General features: G+C 50.2%; 1 protein-coding gene across 1 annotated transcript; it reads left to right on the top strand.

The window, feature by feature from the left end:
- The first annotated feature begins 8,752 nt into the window (after positions 1 to 8,752).
- On the top strand, positions 8,753 to 14,632 carry PAFAH1B2 (platelet activating factor acetylhydrolase 1b catalytic subunit 2). The gene is made up of 6 exons (XM_054998413.1): positions 8,753 to 8,867; positions 9,154 to 9,241; positions 9,728 to 9,817; positions 10,372 to 10,488; positions 10,776 to 10,898; positions 11,672 to 14,632. The coding sequence occupies exons 1-6, from the start codon at positions 8,842 to 8,844 to the stop codon at positions 11,948 to 11,950; spliced, it is 723 nt and encodes a 240-aa protein (XP_054854388.1). The 5' UTR covers positions 8,753 to 8,841; the 3' UTR covers positions 11,951 to 14,632.
- The last annotated feature ends 64 nt before the right edge of the window (positions 14,633 to 14,696 follow it).

Raw genomic sequence — 14,696 nt, 5'->3', positions numbered from 1 at the left:
ATGGTGGCCCCTGAGGAAGTGAACATCTGTGAAACAAGCTGATTAATCTTTGCCGGCCGCTTGTAGGGCTAACATGAGGGGGGGCCCTCCTGGGTCCCACTTCACCTGCATTTCTCCACCTGAAAGACGTAAGAATTCACGAGAACTTTATTCCTCTGTGGGATTCAGCCACTTCTCTTACCTGTTCTTCACTTTGAGCAGAGATTGGAACGGCGTTTCCCAACAGCGTTCTTCTACCTTCGTCGGACCTCCAACCACGTGTACCGCAGTGTGTTATATGGCATTTTGATAAGAGGACTAATCTCACATCGATATTTAAAGGACAAAAGCAATAGTATATGGTCTGTTTTCTGTATATTGAATGTAGTATTTTAATTGAATTTACCTAATTGATGTTGAGAGCTGATGGTTTATTCACCTTGAATTGAACTGATATTTTTGTGCTGACACAAGGTCTTACTGAGCATTTTATTCATTTATTTTGAGTTGAGTTATAGAGTCTCCAGGTGGTGGCTGGCGATCTCCTGGAATTACAACTGGTCCCCAGGTGACAAAAATCAGTTTCCCTGGAGAAAATGGCTAGCTTGGAAGGTTGATTATATGGCATTATACCCAGCTGAGGGCCCTCCCCAGGCTCCACCCCCAAATCTCCAGGAATTTCTCAGCATGGACCTGGCAACCCTATCCCTAACTCATTAGCAAAACATCCAGGACCCCCTCTCTACAATACCGCCCTCTTAGCTGAGAAAAAAGGCCTTTTTGAATAATTCAGTTTTGCATCATTTACAGAAAGCCGGGAAAGTGGGGGCTCTCCTGACCTCCTCAGGCAGGCCGTTCTACAGGGTAGGGGCCACCACAGAGAAAGCCCGTGTACAGGTTGCTGTTGATTTTGCCCATGTGCAGGCCAGCACCTGCAGAAGACCCTGTTCAGATGAGAGAAGCAGCTGTGGAGGGACATAGGGAGGGAGGCGGTCCCGTAGGTATGCTGGGCTGAGGCCATGAAGCACTTTGTATGTAATAACCAATACCTTGAACTGAGCACGGTAACTGATAGGTAGCCAACGGAGTGACTGTAGGATGGGAGTGATGTTCATGCTCCTGCTCGCTTCTGCTAACAGTCAAACTGCAGCATTTTGCACCAATTGGAGCCTCCTAGTTAACTTAGACGGGAGGCCAATGTATAGAGCATTACAATAGTCAAGCCTTGATGTTACCATAGCACGGATCCAGGTGGCCAGGTCGGCCGTGTCGAGGTAAGAAGCCATCTCTCATGCTAGAGTAAGATTGTAGTAAGAATTTTTTGCGGCTGCTTTAACTTGTTTTTCTAGTAGTAGCACTGCATCCAGTATAACCCCTAGGCTCTTAACCACATCTGCAAGGGTCAGACGAACTCCATCAAAAGTGGGGAGCACAATGTTCTTCAGGGTCTCTGCTTTCCCAACAAGCATCACTTCAGTCTTTTCTGGGTTCAATTTTAATTTGTTATTTTTCAGCTATTTCAATACAGCTGTCAGGCAGCGATCTAAGATTTCCACTGCATTCTGTGGGGACCTAGATAATGAGATACCGGGTTGGGTATCATCTGCATACTGATGACATCCAACTCCATGGCTGTGGACGAGTTCTCCTAAAGGTTTTATGTACAGGTTAAATAACATGGGAGATAAGATTGCTCCCTGCGGAACCCCGCAGGATTGCCCCCATTCTGGAGATAGCTTATCTCCGACGGCAACCTTTTGAGTCCATTCCATGAGAAACAATTTTTGATAGCATTGGGGTTATTCTGTGGGCTTCTTCTTTAACTGTGTTCTCACTGAAGTTAGCCAAGGATGGAAGCAAATTTTCAAATAACATCATCAAATTGTTTCCTTCTGAACCTCCTTAAGCCCTCATATTCTAATGTTCCAAGAACAAGTTCTATTATCTAAAATCTTTAACTGATCCTTATGTGCTTGCTTGTATTAGTTTCCTGTTTTGCATACGTTCCTCCTCTAATTTATCATTATTTACTTTCAACTTCTCTAAACGTATATTCATCTGTTTATGGTTATCTTGTCAAATTTTCACAGCTGTTGTGTTGGGTAATCATTAATTTTATTTCTAAATCTTCAAGTCCTTCTAGTTTATTGAACATCATATTTATCTCTAGTCCTAGGCAAATCTAACTTAGCTGTTATATTTTGCTCAAAGATTGCAAATGTGGATTGCAACATTGACCGAATCCTATCTAAAACAATTTTCCATCTGAAGTTTTCTTTTTTCTAGAGTCCATATTTTTAACTGCATATATGACAAGTACAAAGCAGAATTCATATTTCCAAATGTGCTTAATTGAGAATTCAATGGCTTTTTAGTCAAAATTTGAACATACCTGGCCTTCCCTTAAAGGGCTTTCTCATATTCTGAATGCTCAGATCCTGATCTCTGGAAATACAACACGCCTTTCAGTCTAGCTATCTGTAGTGTGGTCATGGGAAGAGACAGAAAGTAAACTCGCCATCCCTGCAGCATAATAGCTGGAAATTGTAAAAGTGCAGGTTGATTATCCCTATTCTAGCTTGTAGGAGCAAAGCTAAACTTGGCAAAGCATCTAAAAAGCAAGCAGGTATAGAGTGCCGAACGTGCAAATCCATGCAGAAGAGGTACTTCTGCTGGTAGTTGCAGTTACTACCAAGTTTGTTTTTGGTACCCTCCTCGGAAGTGAGAGAAAGGTGATGTTGAGTGGAGACTTGAAACAGCTGCAGGGGTTTGCACCCTTTGGCAAACCTGAAGAAACAGGGCTACCCACTCAGGGGCTTGGAAGCCACATGTGGTTGACATGCTATCTGTGGTGCTTCTGAGTACAACTCCCTCATGAGATACACTTCATGTTCTTGGAAAGAAAACCAGACCATGTCCTGGTAGAATCTGTGCTTAGTGGGTAATTCCCCCCTCCTTGAAATTGCCGTGGAGACTGGGGGATGGGCGAGCGCCTCCCTGAGCTGCAGTCTTCCTGCCAGAATCGGAAGTAAAAAGCCCATCCTCTGCAGCAACACCCCCCTTCTCCCCAACCTTTCCACTCTCCTTCCAGCACCCAGGTGCTGCTGGGAGGGAAGGAAGCCGGCTGCAGGAAAGGGAGAGCAAAACCACCACCTGACCAGCCACCCCGGTGATGACAGTGGTTGGACACTCCCCTTTCTCTATCACCAGCTTGCTCTCCACTGGGCGCCTTTATTATTTGTCACCTGAGCTGCTGTTTCCCATGCTGAGGAAAGATGGAGAAGGCAGAGAAGGAAGCCTTCAGCTCACTCCAGAAACCTAAGGCCTGGCGAACATTCAGTAGTGGTAGGGAGAGACAACCCTATACTCTCAGGTGTAATTTGGTAATTAAAGTGTTATAGTTATGGCTACACAGTTAATATTACTGATATAATATGTTATTGTGTTTAGTGTGGTGAGATGCAGGAGTATCAAGGGACCATCATGCCCTCTATATGGGTCTCTTCATCCTGACAAAAGAGGGGTACTACTGGCGGGAGGTTTGACCCAGGAATGGGGCTATCTCCTGTTCTGGGTGGGGTGGCATTCCCCCTGAAGTAGGTTCATAGCTTAGGGGTGCTGACGGAAGGAAGACGGGCCTCCTGTGGAATCAACAGGAGGCAGACACGGCCAGGTGCACTTTTTGCCAGCTGCAGAAAAGTGGGCAGAAAAGAGACTGCCACTGTGGTGCGTACTCACCCTGGCGACATCTAGATTTACCTGCAATGTGCTGTCTGTGGAGCTTCCATTTAAGACTGTCCAGAAGCTGCAGTCGGCATGGAAAACTGCAACAAGAGTGTTGACTGGAATGGGTCATAGGAACCGTATCCCTCCAGGATTGTTCAATCTATGGTGCCTCCCCATTCGCTTCCAGGCCCAATTCAAGATGCTAATATTGACCAGCATCCCTTAAGGGTCACCTTCTCCCATACGAACCTGCCTTTTCATGCTGGTGGTCTTTGGAGACCTTGCTTCAGACATCCCTGGCATCTAGGGCTAAACTGGCAGCAAGCAACCCAGAAAAGGACCTCCTTGGTCATGGCACCGAAACTTTGGGACTCCCTCCCCAGGGAGATTCAGCTGGTTCTATTTTCTGCCGGAAAAGATCTTCAGTGTTCAGTCTTTAGAAAAGCAAAAGGCACTGGAGATCATATTGCAAATTCACAACGGTTAATGGCGCACACCAGAGAATTTCAGAAGAAATCAGCCTGTGTTTTATAGATTACACAAAAGTTTTTAACTGTGTGGATCGTGAAAAGCTATGGATGGTATTAAAAGAAATGGGTTTGCCACAACATCTGATTCTGTGATGCACAACCTGTACTCCAGACAAGAGACTACTGTTAGGATAGAGTATAAGAAAACAGAATGGTTTCCAATTCACAAAGACATCAGACAAAGATGTATAGTATCTCCCCATCTGTTCAACCTATATGCAGAACATATCATAAAGAAAGCTGATAAGATTTAGATGACGGTGGAGTGAAAACTGGGGGAAACGGGACATTAACGATGACTTGTAGAAAAGAGTGGACATGAATTTTTTTATTTATTTCTTTTATTCGGCTTCTATTCCATCCTCCCCGCCAGCAGGCTGAGGGTGGATCACACCATTTAAAATAGAGATGGGCACAATCCGAATTACGATCCAAAAAAACCCATGATAATGGCAATCACGCGATCGTGACTCAGCGGATCGTGATTGGCCACGGCCAACGATCCAGCGATCGGGAGGGGGGCTGGATCGTGCTCGGATCGGGAAGCCAGACACTCAGGCGCCAGCAATCTATTCCCAGGGCAACGGAGCCAGGGGAATGCCTGAGCTGTGTCTGCCCTCCTTCTGTCGCCCTGGAAACCCGAATGGAAGCCCAGCTTTCCTTGATCAGCAGGGCTTCCTTCCAACCACGGAGCAGCAAAGCAGTCACCAGTTGGGAGAAGACACCCAGGGGAGGGAGGGGGAAGGGGGTGTTCTGTAGCCATGGGCACGCCAATCTCATCCCTGCAAACCCTGATAGGCAGCTCTGACAGCCAAACACAGAAGGCCAAACACAAACACACATGCTGCCGGCATCACCCACCATTCTTTTCTCACCAGTGCGGTCCCTTTTGGCCTGGCGGGCAGGCACATGGGGGGTGCTGCCGGCAAGCAGCCATACCCCCTGCCCCCTGAAGGGAGGCGGCTTGTTGCCGTCTCCCCATGCCCAGTGGCCGCCACCAACACTCACCTTCCCACATAACTGGGAATAGCAGCGCGCCCCGCTTTGGCCTCCACGATCCACGGATCGGGAACGGGAGATGATCGGTGTGGATCATTTAGTCGGGATCGTCACCGGCACCGATCCACGATCACCTGGATCGGCAATTTTTTTTGGATCGTGCCCATCTCTAATTTAAAACACAATACGTAATTAAATACAGCTCCATAAAAACACATAAACGCATTATAGAACCATGCAGTTTGATATGACAGTTTCCCCCGGTGGCAGCAGTCACTGTTTAGTTACATTTAAAAACATGTGCACAGGGTGGTAGACAGATCTAACAAGGAGGTTTGACTCATTCACTCCCTCCTCCTACATGGCCGGCGGAGGCCTGGCCCAGCCTTAACCATATGCCTGGTGGAACATCTCTGTCTTACAGGCCTGGTGGAAAGATAACAAATCCTGCTGAGCCCTGGTTTCAACAGACAGAGAGTTCCACCAGGACGGAGCCAGGACCAAAAAGGCCCTGACTCTGGTCAAGGCCAGGCGGGCCTCCCTGGCCCCAGGGACTGTTAATAGTTGTTTCTCCGCTGATCGAAGCATTGTATGGGGTATATATAGGTGCAGTATAGGTATGACAGCATAGGTATGACTACTGATGACAGTTTAAGGAGAAAGTGCCAAAGCAGGATTACAGCTGAACGTCAAGAAGACAAAGGTAAGATCTACCAAAGAATTACACAATTTTAAAATTGACAATGAAGAAAGCTGAATGATGAAGACAGCTGACAGGAAGAAAATTCATTCATTTGAAGCATGATGCTGGAGGAGACTTTTACAGATACCAACAAACAAGTGAGTTCTAGATCAATTGAAGTCTGAATTCTCCTTAGAAGCTAAAAATGATGAAACTGAGGCCACAGTACTTTGGTCACATCATGAGAAGACAAGACTCATCGGAAAAGACACTAATGCTAGGAAAGGTGGAAAGCAGCAGGAAAAGAAATGGATTGACTCAATGAAGTAAGCCACATCCACCAGTTTGCAAGATCTGAGCAAGGCTGTTAATGAAAGGTTGTTAATTCATAGGATTCCCATAAGTTGGAAGCACCAGCAAATAACACACACAAATCCTGTTGTGTAGCCATGCACTGTGTAACATGCCCCGAATTTCAATGTGAAAGGTGACAATAAATAACATAAATAAATAATAAGTAATACTATAATCTTCTGGCTCTTTTGGTTGTTGGTGATTGTGACTGGTGCTCTGTAAGCTGCAGGTAAGGATCACTGGGGAAAACCATACTGGACTGAATTCCCAGCTTTAGTAGATCCGATGCATGCGGCACTATTCATTTATTTGTTTAAAGTGCTGATATTGATGCTGCTTCTTCAGACAGAAAACATTAACATCATTACAACTGACAACCGTTAAAAAACAGCCAATAAAAGCTCAATAGCATAAAATACTTGGCAGTCCTGATTATCTTCAACGGTTCTCAGGCTAAAAAACAGACTACAAAAATTATTTTAAAAGATCAATCTCCTCAATTATGCCTCTAGGTAAAAAGAAATATTTCGGCCTGGCACCTAAGAGAGAGAAGAGTAGGTGCCAACTATGCCTCAGGGAGGATGACATTCCACAAGCAAGACAGACTTGCAGCCATGAGTTTACAAGCAGTTCATCAGTTTACAAGAATGTGAACAGCACACAAGCTTGTTCTCACAGGCCTACTTCATCTCTTGCATATTGCTCCGGTAGATAAAATCCTCCTACACTGGACTGAGGGGAGAAATGACAACATCAGAATGTCAAGGCAGTTCAGGAACTCTCAGCTTTTGAACACGCAAATCTCGGGAGGAATATTTAAGGCCTGACTCACATATACAAGAGTGAGGTGGTAGAATGCTGGGATATAATGAATTGTATCATTTTAGACTGCTGCCAGTTACCATTATAAAATACTCCCTTAAAAAAAAAATTCTCCAAAACAGGAAAACCAGTACAGCAAGGGGGGGGGAGAGAAGAATATTTCTCTGTGCTGTGGCAGATTTCAGTAAGTAGACTTTTATCTAAGGGAACATTCAAAGATGATGTCCTACCCCTGCACTCTGAAGTGAAACATTCCATTCTACCACTTTATTCTCCTGCATACTGGATTTCAGCAGCAGCAAGTAGGAGCTCCGGCACATCCCAGCAAATGTGTCCTGGAACGGTTGGCCCTGCTAGGTCAAGCATCAGGTGAACATTCTCGCTCTCCCCACTGAGGACAGCCTTCCCCCTCAGCCCAGGAACTTGCATGGATAAAAGGAATCAGGACTAGGAGAAACACACTGGAGGCGCAAACTGCCATCTTAGGTGTGCTAGAGTCACCCTGCTGGATCAGGCCATGATCCATCTTGTCCACATAGTAGGTAGCCAGTTGCTCTGGAGGAACCATGGATAGGCTGCAAAGGCCAACCCCTGCTGTTGCCCCCAGCACTTCCTCAGAGGTTGACTTGCCTTTGGAGGTTCCCTTTAGTCAGGCTTTTAATGGAAATGTTCTTGATCTCGACTGTACTAATCTCAAAGCTGTGTAATCTACCTTGAGTCTCAATGAGGAAGGTAGACTATAAATGACATAAATAAAATAAATTTATCCTCAGGCATTGAATGCTAAACTGTAATTGCTTTTGTCTGTCCTGAATCTATTTCCCAAAAACTTAATTGGGTGCCCCAAGTTCTAGTATTATGGGAAAGGCAGAAAAGTTCTCCACCCGATGCGCCCTCGTATTAGCCTGTATCGGCTCCCCCTGGGCCACCCCTTTCTCCAACTCCTCAGCCTTCCCTCCCAGGAAAGATGCCCGGCGCTCCTAGCCGTCTGGGGCGCCCTCTTCTGCAGGCTCCCAAGGCGGCTGCCCCGGGGTCAGTTTATTTTCTAATAACCCCCAGCGCGGAGTTCGCTTTCTTCGCCGCTGTCCAGCCCCGAAGGCGTATCACTACCCAAACGCCTCCTCCTCTCCACACCGGCTGCAGCCTCAGGGCGTCGGTCTCCCGAGGCCGGCGCCGTCCAGCTGAACCGGCCGCAGCTCCCGGGCCTCGGGCAGCCCCGCGGGTGCTCGGCCGCCGAGCCTCCCGCAGCCCTTCCAGCGCCCGGCCCGGAGCACGGGGCCCCCGGAGGCCCTCCCGCTTTCCAGAGCAGCCAACCGGGGCAGGCCCAGGCGCCCAGCACGCAGGCGCGACCGCCTCCCTCGCCGGAAACAAAACAAGCCCGAAGGCGCCGGCGACAGCTCGTGACGTCATTGCTCGCCCTCGGGGCGCCTCAGCCCCGCCTGCGTCTCGTGATGTCATCACGGGGCGCCCGCTGGGCCAGCCAAAGCGCCTGCGCCCCGGGGTGGTCGCTCAGGCTTACCGTAGCTGGGCCTGCGGAGCGCCCCCTATGGGGGAGGCGGGCAAGGGCAGGGGGCGGGAGTTCCTGCGGAGGGCGCCTCCGATTCGCCGGCGGAGGCGCGCGGAAGTGGCCGCGGGGCGTGGCGCAGGCGCACTGCACGGGGAGGCGGGGAGCGGCGCGCCCGCCTGCCTGCCTACGGAACGGGCGGAGGAGCGCGGCGAGCGGCGGGCCGGCCGAGCCAGGCGCGACGGATGGAGGCGCGCGGGGAGCCGCCAGCGTGAGTGGCCCGGCCCGCCCGCCGCGCAGAGGCGCCCCTGGCCCGGCTTAGAGCTCGAGGGCCGCGCGGGGCGAAGCCCCCGAGACCGGCCTGGCGGGGGTGCTCGGCCCGCGGCCTCCTCGGAGCGCGGGGCCCGGGCGGCCAGGGTCGGTGCGCCCGCGCCCTCGTCCTTGCGTGCAGCCGGCGGATGCTGCGGCCCGCGAGCCTCGGTGGAGGCGGGGGCCGGGCTTTGCCTGCCGGGCCCTTCTGGCTCAACGCGCCCCCGATCTTTGTCTCCCCCCCCCAGGGACAGAATGAGCCAGGGCGACGCCAACCCGGCCGCCGTCCCGCACGCCGCTGAGGACGTTCAGGGCGATGACCGATGGATGTCGCAGGTACTGGCAGCCTGAGGGGCAGAATAGTTGGGGCTGCCCGAATGCCGCAGGAGGCCGCAGCGCTGCCGGGAACAGCGACATGCCGCAGAAGGCAGGTTGCCTGTGGGCTCCGGCAGCCCGGGACTCGGGTACCGCCCCCAGGCCTTTTCCTGGCCACTGAACACGGCAATGGAGTTGGCATCCCTAGGCAAGGCTGCGAGGGCGGCAGGAGACTGGTAGCGGTGAAGTGGTTGTGCCGCGAACCAGCCCTCTGCTAGTGCGACTCCCACTCCTGCCACGAGCTCAGCAGGCGGCCTGGGGCAAGCCTCTGCTTTCATCCCAGCTGGATTGGGGGGATCTTAATGACCCTGACACTGGCGAACATAGTGCAGCACTAATCTGTCCAGAAAAACGACATAGACAAGCCGGTGTTATTAGAATGGCTCCTTTCCTGTGCCAGTGAACCAGTGGTGTTTGTGCCTTAATCCTGATGCTTCTTTTCTCCAGCACAACCGATTTATTGTGGACTGCAAAGACAAGGAACCTGATGTACTGTTTGTTGGAGACTCCATGGTGCAGCTGCTACAGCAGTATGAGGTACTGTGGGGCAGGAGGTAGAGCTCTGAGGCTAGAGGTACATGAATGGTGATTTCCCCACTGGTAAATAGTGCTGAGGCTCATTTTCAAAGGAGTGGGCAGAAAGTAAATTGATTGGTTAACTTACTGGGCTCTGGTTCTTGAGATTTTTGCAGAATGCTGGATTAGATGGACTCTGATCTGATCCTGAACTATTTGCTGTTGAGCGAGACTGAGTTCCTAATATGGGTTAGCACATACCTCAGTAGACCACGGGGTTTTGTTTTGAGTAGGCCTTGTAACACTAACTAGCCCAATATTGCCTTATTGTATGCATCATTGTCTTCCCTGTCTCCATCCTTCCTTAATTTCAGAACTATCTTCTTGCCCAGTCTGCCTGAGAGAAAACAGTGGTCACCAGGAGACAACATAGCTCAGTTTCAACAGATGATCCCCCTTTTGTGCATCAAAACATTACTGGAATTGACTATATCATCACGTGAACTCTCTGAGTGAAATCCTTTCCTTTGTTCAGTTCAAGGGTTATCTAACACTGAATTGGTTTCTTGTTACAGGTATGGCGGAAGCTCTTTTCACCCCTACATGCATTAAATTTTGGGATTGGAGGGGACACAACAGGGCATGTTTTGTGGAGACTGAAGAATGGTGAACTGGAAAATATTAAACCCAAGGTAAGCCCGAGTGGCTGCGCATATATGTATGTGAACCTCCACTCTTCTCTGCAAACCCAGTTTCTGGAACATTTTCTCCACCCCCATCATGGCCTTGTTCTTATTAACATTTAACCCGTGCGTGAGTATAGCACTCTTTGCTGTCATGGCCTGTGAAGGATAACGTGAGCAAACAGAGGGCTGTCAGGGCCCTGGGTGGTCTGTGTCGTTGTTTCCCTTCCCATTGAGGATGTGTAAGATAGTATTCATTAGCTGCTTTCACTCTTGGCTTTTCCTCTCCTCTACAGGTCATTGTTGTTTGGGTTGGAACAAATAACCATGAAAACACAGCAGAGGAAGTAGCTGGGGGAATAGAAGCCATTGTGAGGCTGATAAATACGCGGCAGCCCCAGGCCAAGATTATTGTGCTGGTACGTGTAGCTGTGGTCAAGGAGCAGGCCGGACTCCTGACCCTTCTGTGTGCCTTCCGAGAGAGCCCTCCTCTTTTCTGTTTGAGGAATGTCGCAGGAAGTAGGCCCTGGAAGCTTCCTGTGGCCAAGCAGCAAATGAGAGGAGGGGTGGGGGTCTGCCACGGGCCATCGTTTCTTCAGGGAAAGGCCTCTTGTGCTTCAGGCAGATGATGCTGGGCCAGGAATGAAAGGCTGCCCTACCCTGCCGGTGGGATCACATTTTATCACTGAGGGCCGTTCCCCAGTTTTGTGAGGTCAGAAAGAAAGTAGGTTTCCTTTTTGCAACACGAGAATTCGCTTTTAGAAAAGCAAGCATCGGGGATTATAAACATCCCCCTCTTGCTCAGATTGGGAGGTGCAGTGTTCTTGGGGCACCATGCAAGGCTGACAGAGTCCTTTGTGCTAAATCAATATAACCATTCTATGATTAAGAAAACATAGGAAGGGGAGGGGAGTAGCTGCACCAAAGGGAGCCATCTCTGGCCTCCCTTGGAGCACATACAGACTAAAAGTTTTAGGTGTTTCTTGAAGAGGATATCTGCCCTGGAAATGGGATACGCATGGTCTGCACAGGACATCTGGATTGCCTGTCAATGTGCAGAGAGATGGTGGGATGGATTCCAAGTAGTGGTTGGTGTGCCAAGGTCAGAGAGATGCCAAAATAGGATCCTCTTAGGAAAAACTAGGGTACCTCCTAAAGTGCTTCCATTTCCTTCTCCTCCTCCCCACTCTAGGGTTTGTTACCACGTGGCGAGAAGCCAAACCCGCTGCGGCAGAAGAACAGTGCCGTGAACCAGCTCTTGAAGGCCTCATTGCCCAAACTCTCCAACGTTCAGTTGCTGGATGTGGATGTGGGCTTCGTGCATTCGGATGGCACCATCTCCTGCCACGACATGTTTGATTTTCTGCATTTAACTGGCGCTGGCTATGCCAAGATCTGTAAGCCCCTCCATGAACTGATCATGCAGCTGCTGGAGGAGACCCCTGAAGAGAAGCAGGCAACTCTGGCCTGAGCAGCCAGTTCCAGCAGTGTTAATGGCATCCCAGCTCCATCAGCGCAGTTCTTTACCCTGGCACTACAACATCCCCCTTGCTCAAAGCACTTTCCATTGTCGAATGTTACTGGGTGTTGTGTTTAGCATTGGAAGAGGGGAAGCTGATGTAATGGCACCTGGCTGAGCCGAATAAGTCTCTTATCAGCAGGGTGAAATTGACCACAGAAGGATTTTACTTTTCAGTTGATTCTTGTTTACGGCATGAACATACTTGTCCCCTGTCCGTTCCTCCTGTTCTGTCACTGCCAGTCCCCCCCTTGGTGTTTTGCCAGGCGTATTTCAGTAGCCCTTAAGACTCCCTCTATCTCAGCTCACTATTTACTCTCACATTCCACTCTGTGAACCCACGGCAGCAGTTTCTTTAAAAGCTGGAATGGCTCAGGCTTCCCAAGGTAGGTGTTTTGTTTCACGTGACACAGCTGCTTTCTGGCTTTGGCAGGAGCAGCCATCAAACTAACCCCAAGAGACAGATATTTGTGACACTTTCATTTGAGAAGTGTTCAGTGAGTGAAGCCCTCTAGAGCAGCCCTGATCCCTTTGGTTTTCTCTGGCCTGTCGGATGTCATTTCCGTCTTGTGAGGGTGTCCAGTTGAGCATCCCAGGGAAAGCTGTTCCTTTTCTATGCTCTGGTATGACGTTCCCAGCTTTTGAAGGCCCTCTGGCTTTGGCGCCCCATTGAATGATGGCTACCCCCCTCCTTATAAAACTGACATTTCTTCTCGCTGTGATGTCTTGTGCTTCAGGATGCTGTGTGCAGAGCTGCTTGTCTTCATTGTTTCACTTTTTTAAAAAAGAAAAAAAACTGGCAAAAAGCAAATGACTGTTACTTTTCTTCTCAAGATGATAATCCGTAGCCCTTTCCCTTCTTGCGGGCCTGAAAGAGCCGGCGGGCTTACGAGTCCCAAGGTGTCGATTTCTTTGTTGTGTCCGCCTGTCTTGTACAAGCCTTTTATTCAAGCCGGTGCGGCCTCCGACAGGAGCGGACCCAGTGCAGGGGCATCCTTTCCCCCTCCTGGCCTGCCTCTGCCTCCGTTCCAGCAGAGAGCCTGTTGCGGAGAGCAGCCAGTCTCTTCGGTCCTGCTAGGACTGGAGCTTTTGATCAGGAGGCCAGCAAGGGAGTAAAGCCTTAGTGAATGTCTAGGTCAACAGGAGAGAATTTCCCCGTAGAAGAGAACATCTCTCAGATCTCAGCGTTTGGAAGCCTTGTTCTTGAGGCGTCTTCTTGGAAGTCCAGCCGCTTCCTTGCTTGCTTCCTTTTATTTTTACCTGATCAAGCAGCTCAGCGGTATCAGCTGTTGAATCTTTGCCAGTCAGTCACAGCACAAGTGTGTGCCTTCTCCCCCTCTGCACCCCTAAAGAAGGTTTTGTGCTTGTGACTTCTATGGCTGCTCTTGTTACAAAAAGGCTGCTTCTGCACACTAGAGGGTTCCAAGTGTGAGTGTATTTTCTGAGCTTAATAGCTTCCCAGTAGAGGCCTCCCTGTTGTTCATCTGTCCAGTCTTTTGCATCAGTAGATTTCCTGCAGCTTAAGCAGGGGTATCCACAAAGCCCCCCATGCATTGAAGCAAATTCTGTGGAGCATCTTGATGTGGAGGGGCAGCGTTTGCTGAAGCCCCGGAGGGCAGGATTCGTGGGGTTGCTGGCCAGCTGCAGAGGAGGCCTTGGACTCCTGCTGCTTATCCAGTGAATAACCCAGATGGGAAAGGTGACACATTACTGACCAAATGTTTCCTAGGACTTCTGAGGTGTTCCCCCCTCATCAGCTGACCACCTGCCTGTGGGCCAGACGTTACTGGGGGCCCAAAAATCCTTCTGTGGCTAAGCAGCTTGGCTACTCAAGCCTTGAGAGAGAGAGCTAAGCGGCCCCCAGCGGTCCAGGTTCTTGGCACAGCAGTGGGCTCCAAACTGGCTGCCTGTCCTAAACCTGGTGGAGTTGCCCTGTGCCATTTCCCCAGCATGCTGCCCTCACTGTGATGAGGCAGCATCTCCCCCTTCTCCGGCCACTGAGCCAGGTGAGATCTCTTGAGCTTTGGCTGGCCGCCATCAGTGGCGACCATCTGGATTGCGCTCCTCAGGATACTGGTAACCGAAAGGGTCCTGATCCTGGGACGTGCTGAGTTCTAGCTGCAACCAGCCGCTCTTGAATCCCCTCCCCTGCCAGCCTCTCTGCCAGACTTATGTGGGTTGTTTCTTTAGTCTTGTCGCCGTGTCTGTTGTGAGCTGCAGCCCAGAATCTTGTCTGTCCTGTGGTGTGTAGGAGCATCGGCCAATTTTATGTTTACTGCAGCAAAGTGTGAAACAAACGCTAAAGAATTATGTTGTCTTGATCTTGTAACACACAATGTGGCTGTAAGGGGGGGGGGGGCTTGGAGAAACTTGTGCAGGCCAGCAGCCTGCTTGCTCCAGGAGGTGGGAATGCCGTGGAACCCCCTGCCTTGCTTTGCTTTGCTTTGCTTTGCCTTGCCTTGCCTTGCCTTGCCGCTGGGCGGGAGCGCGCTTGCCCCCCTTCAGCGGTAGCTGACTGGACCCTTCACTCCCGCTCTACGAAAGCCATGACCCTGCTTTGGCCAAATGGCATGGAGGACTGGTAGCCTGCCCTCTTTAGTGCATCTTTCAATATAAATGTGTGTTTCACCAGTGGCTCCTTGTGAGTGTCTCATTTGGGGGGCAGCAGGCCTGGGGGCGGCGGGGGGGGGGGCGCAGG

This window comes from Eublepharis macularius, chromosome 14 (genome assembly GCF_028583425.1).
Source record: "Eublepharis macularius isolate TG4126 chromosome 14, MPM_Emac_v1.0, whole genome shotgun sequence".
Taxonomy (NCBI): Eukaryota; Metazoa; Chordata; class Lepidosauria; order Squamata; family Eublepharidae; genus Eublepharis; species Eublepharis macularius.
Note: the sequence above shows the minus strand (reverse complement) of the source record. Positions and strands in the feature narration are given on the sequence as shown.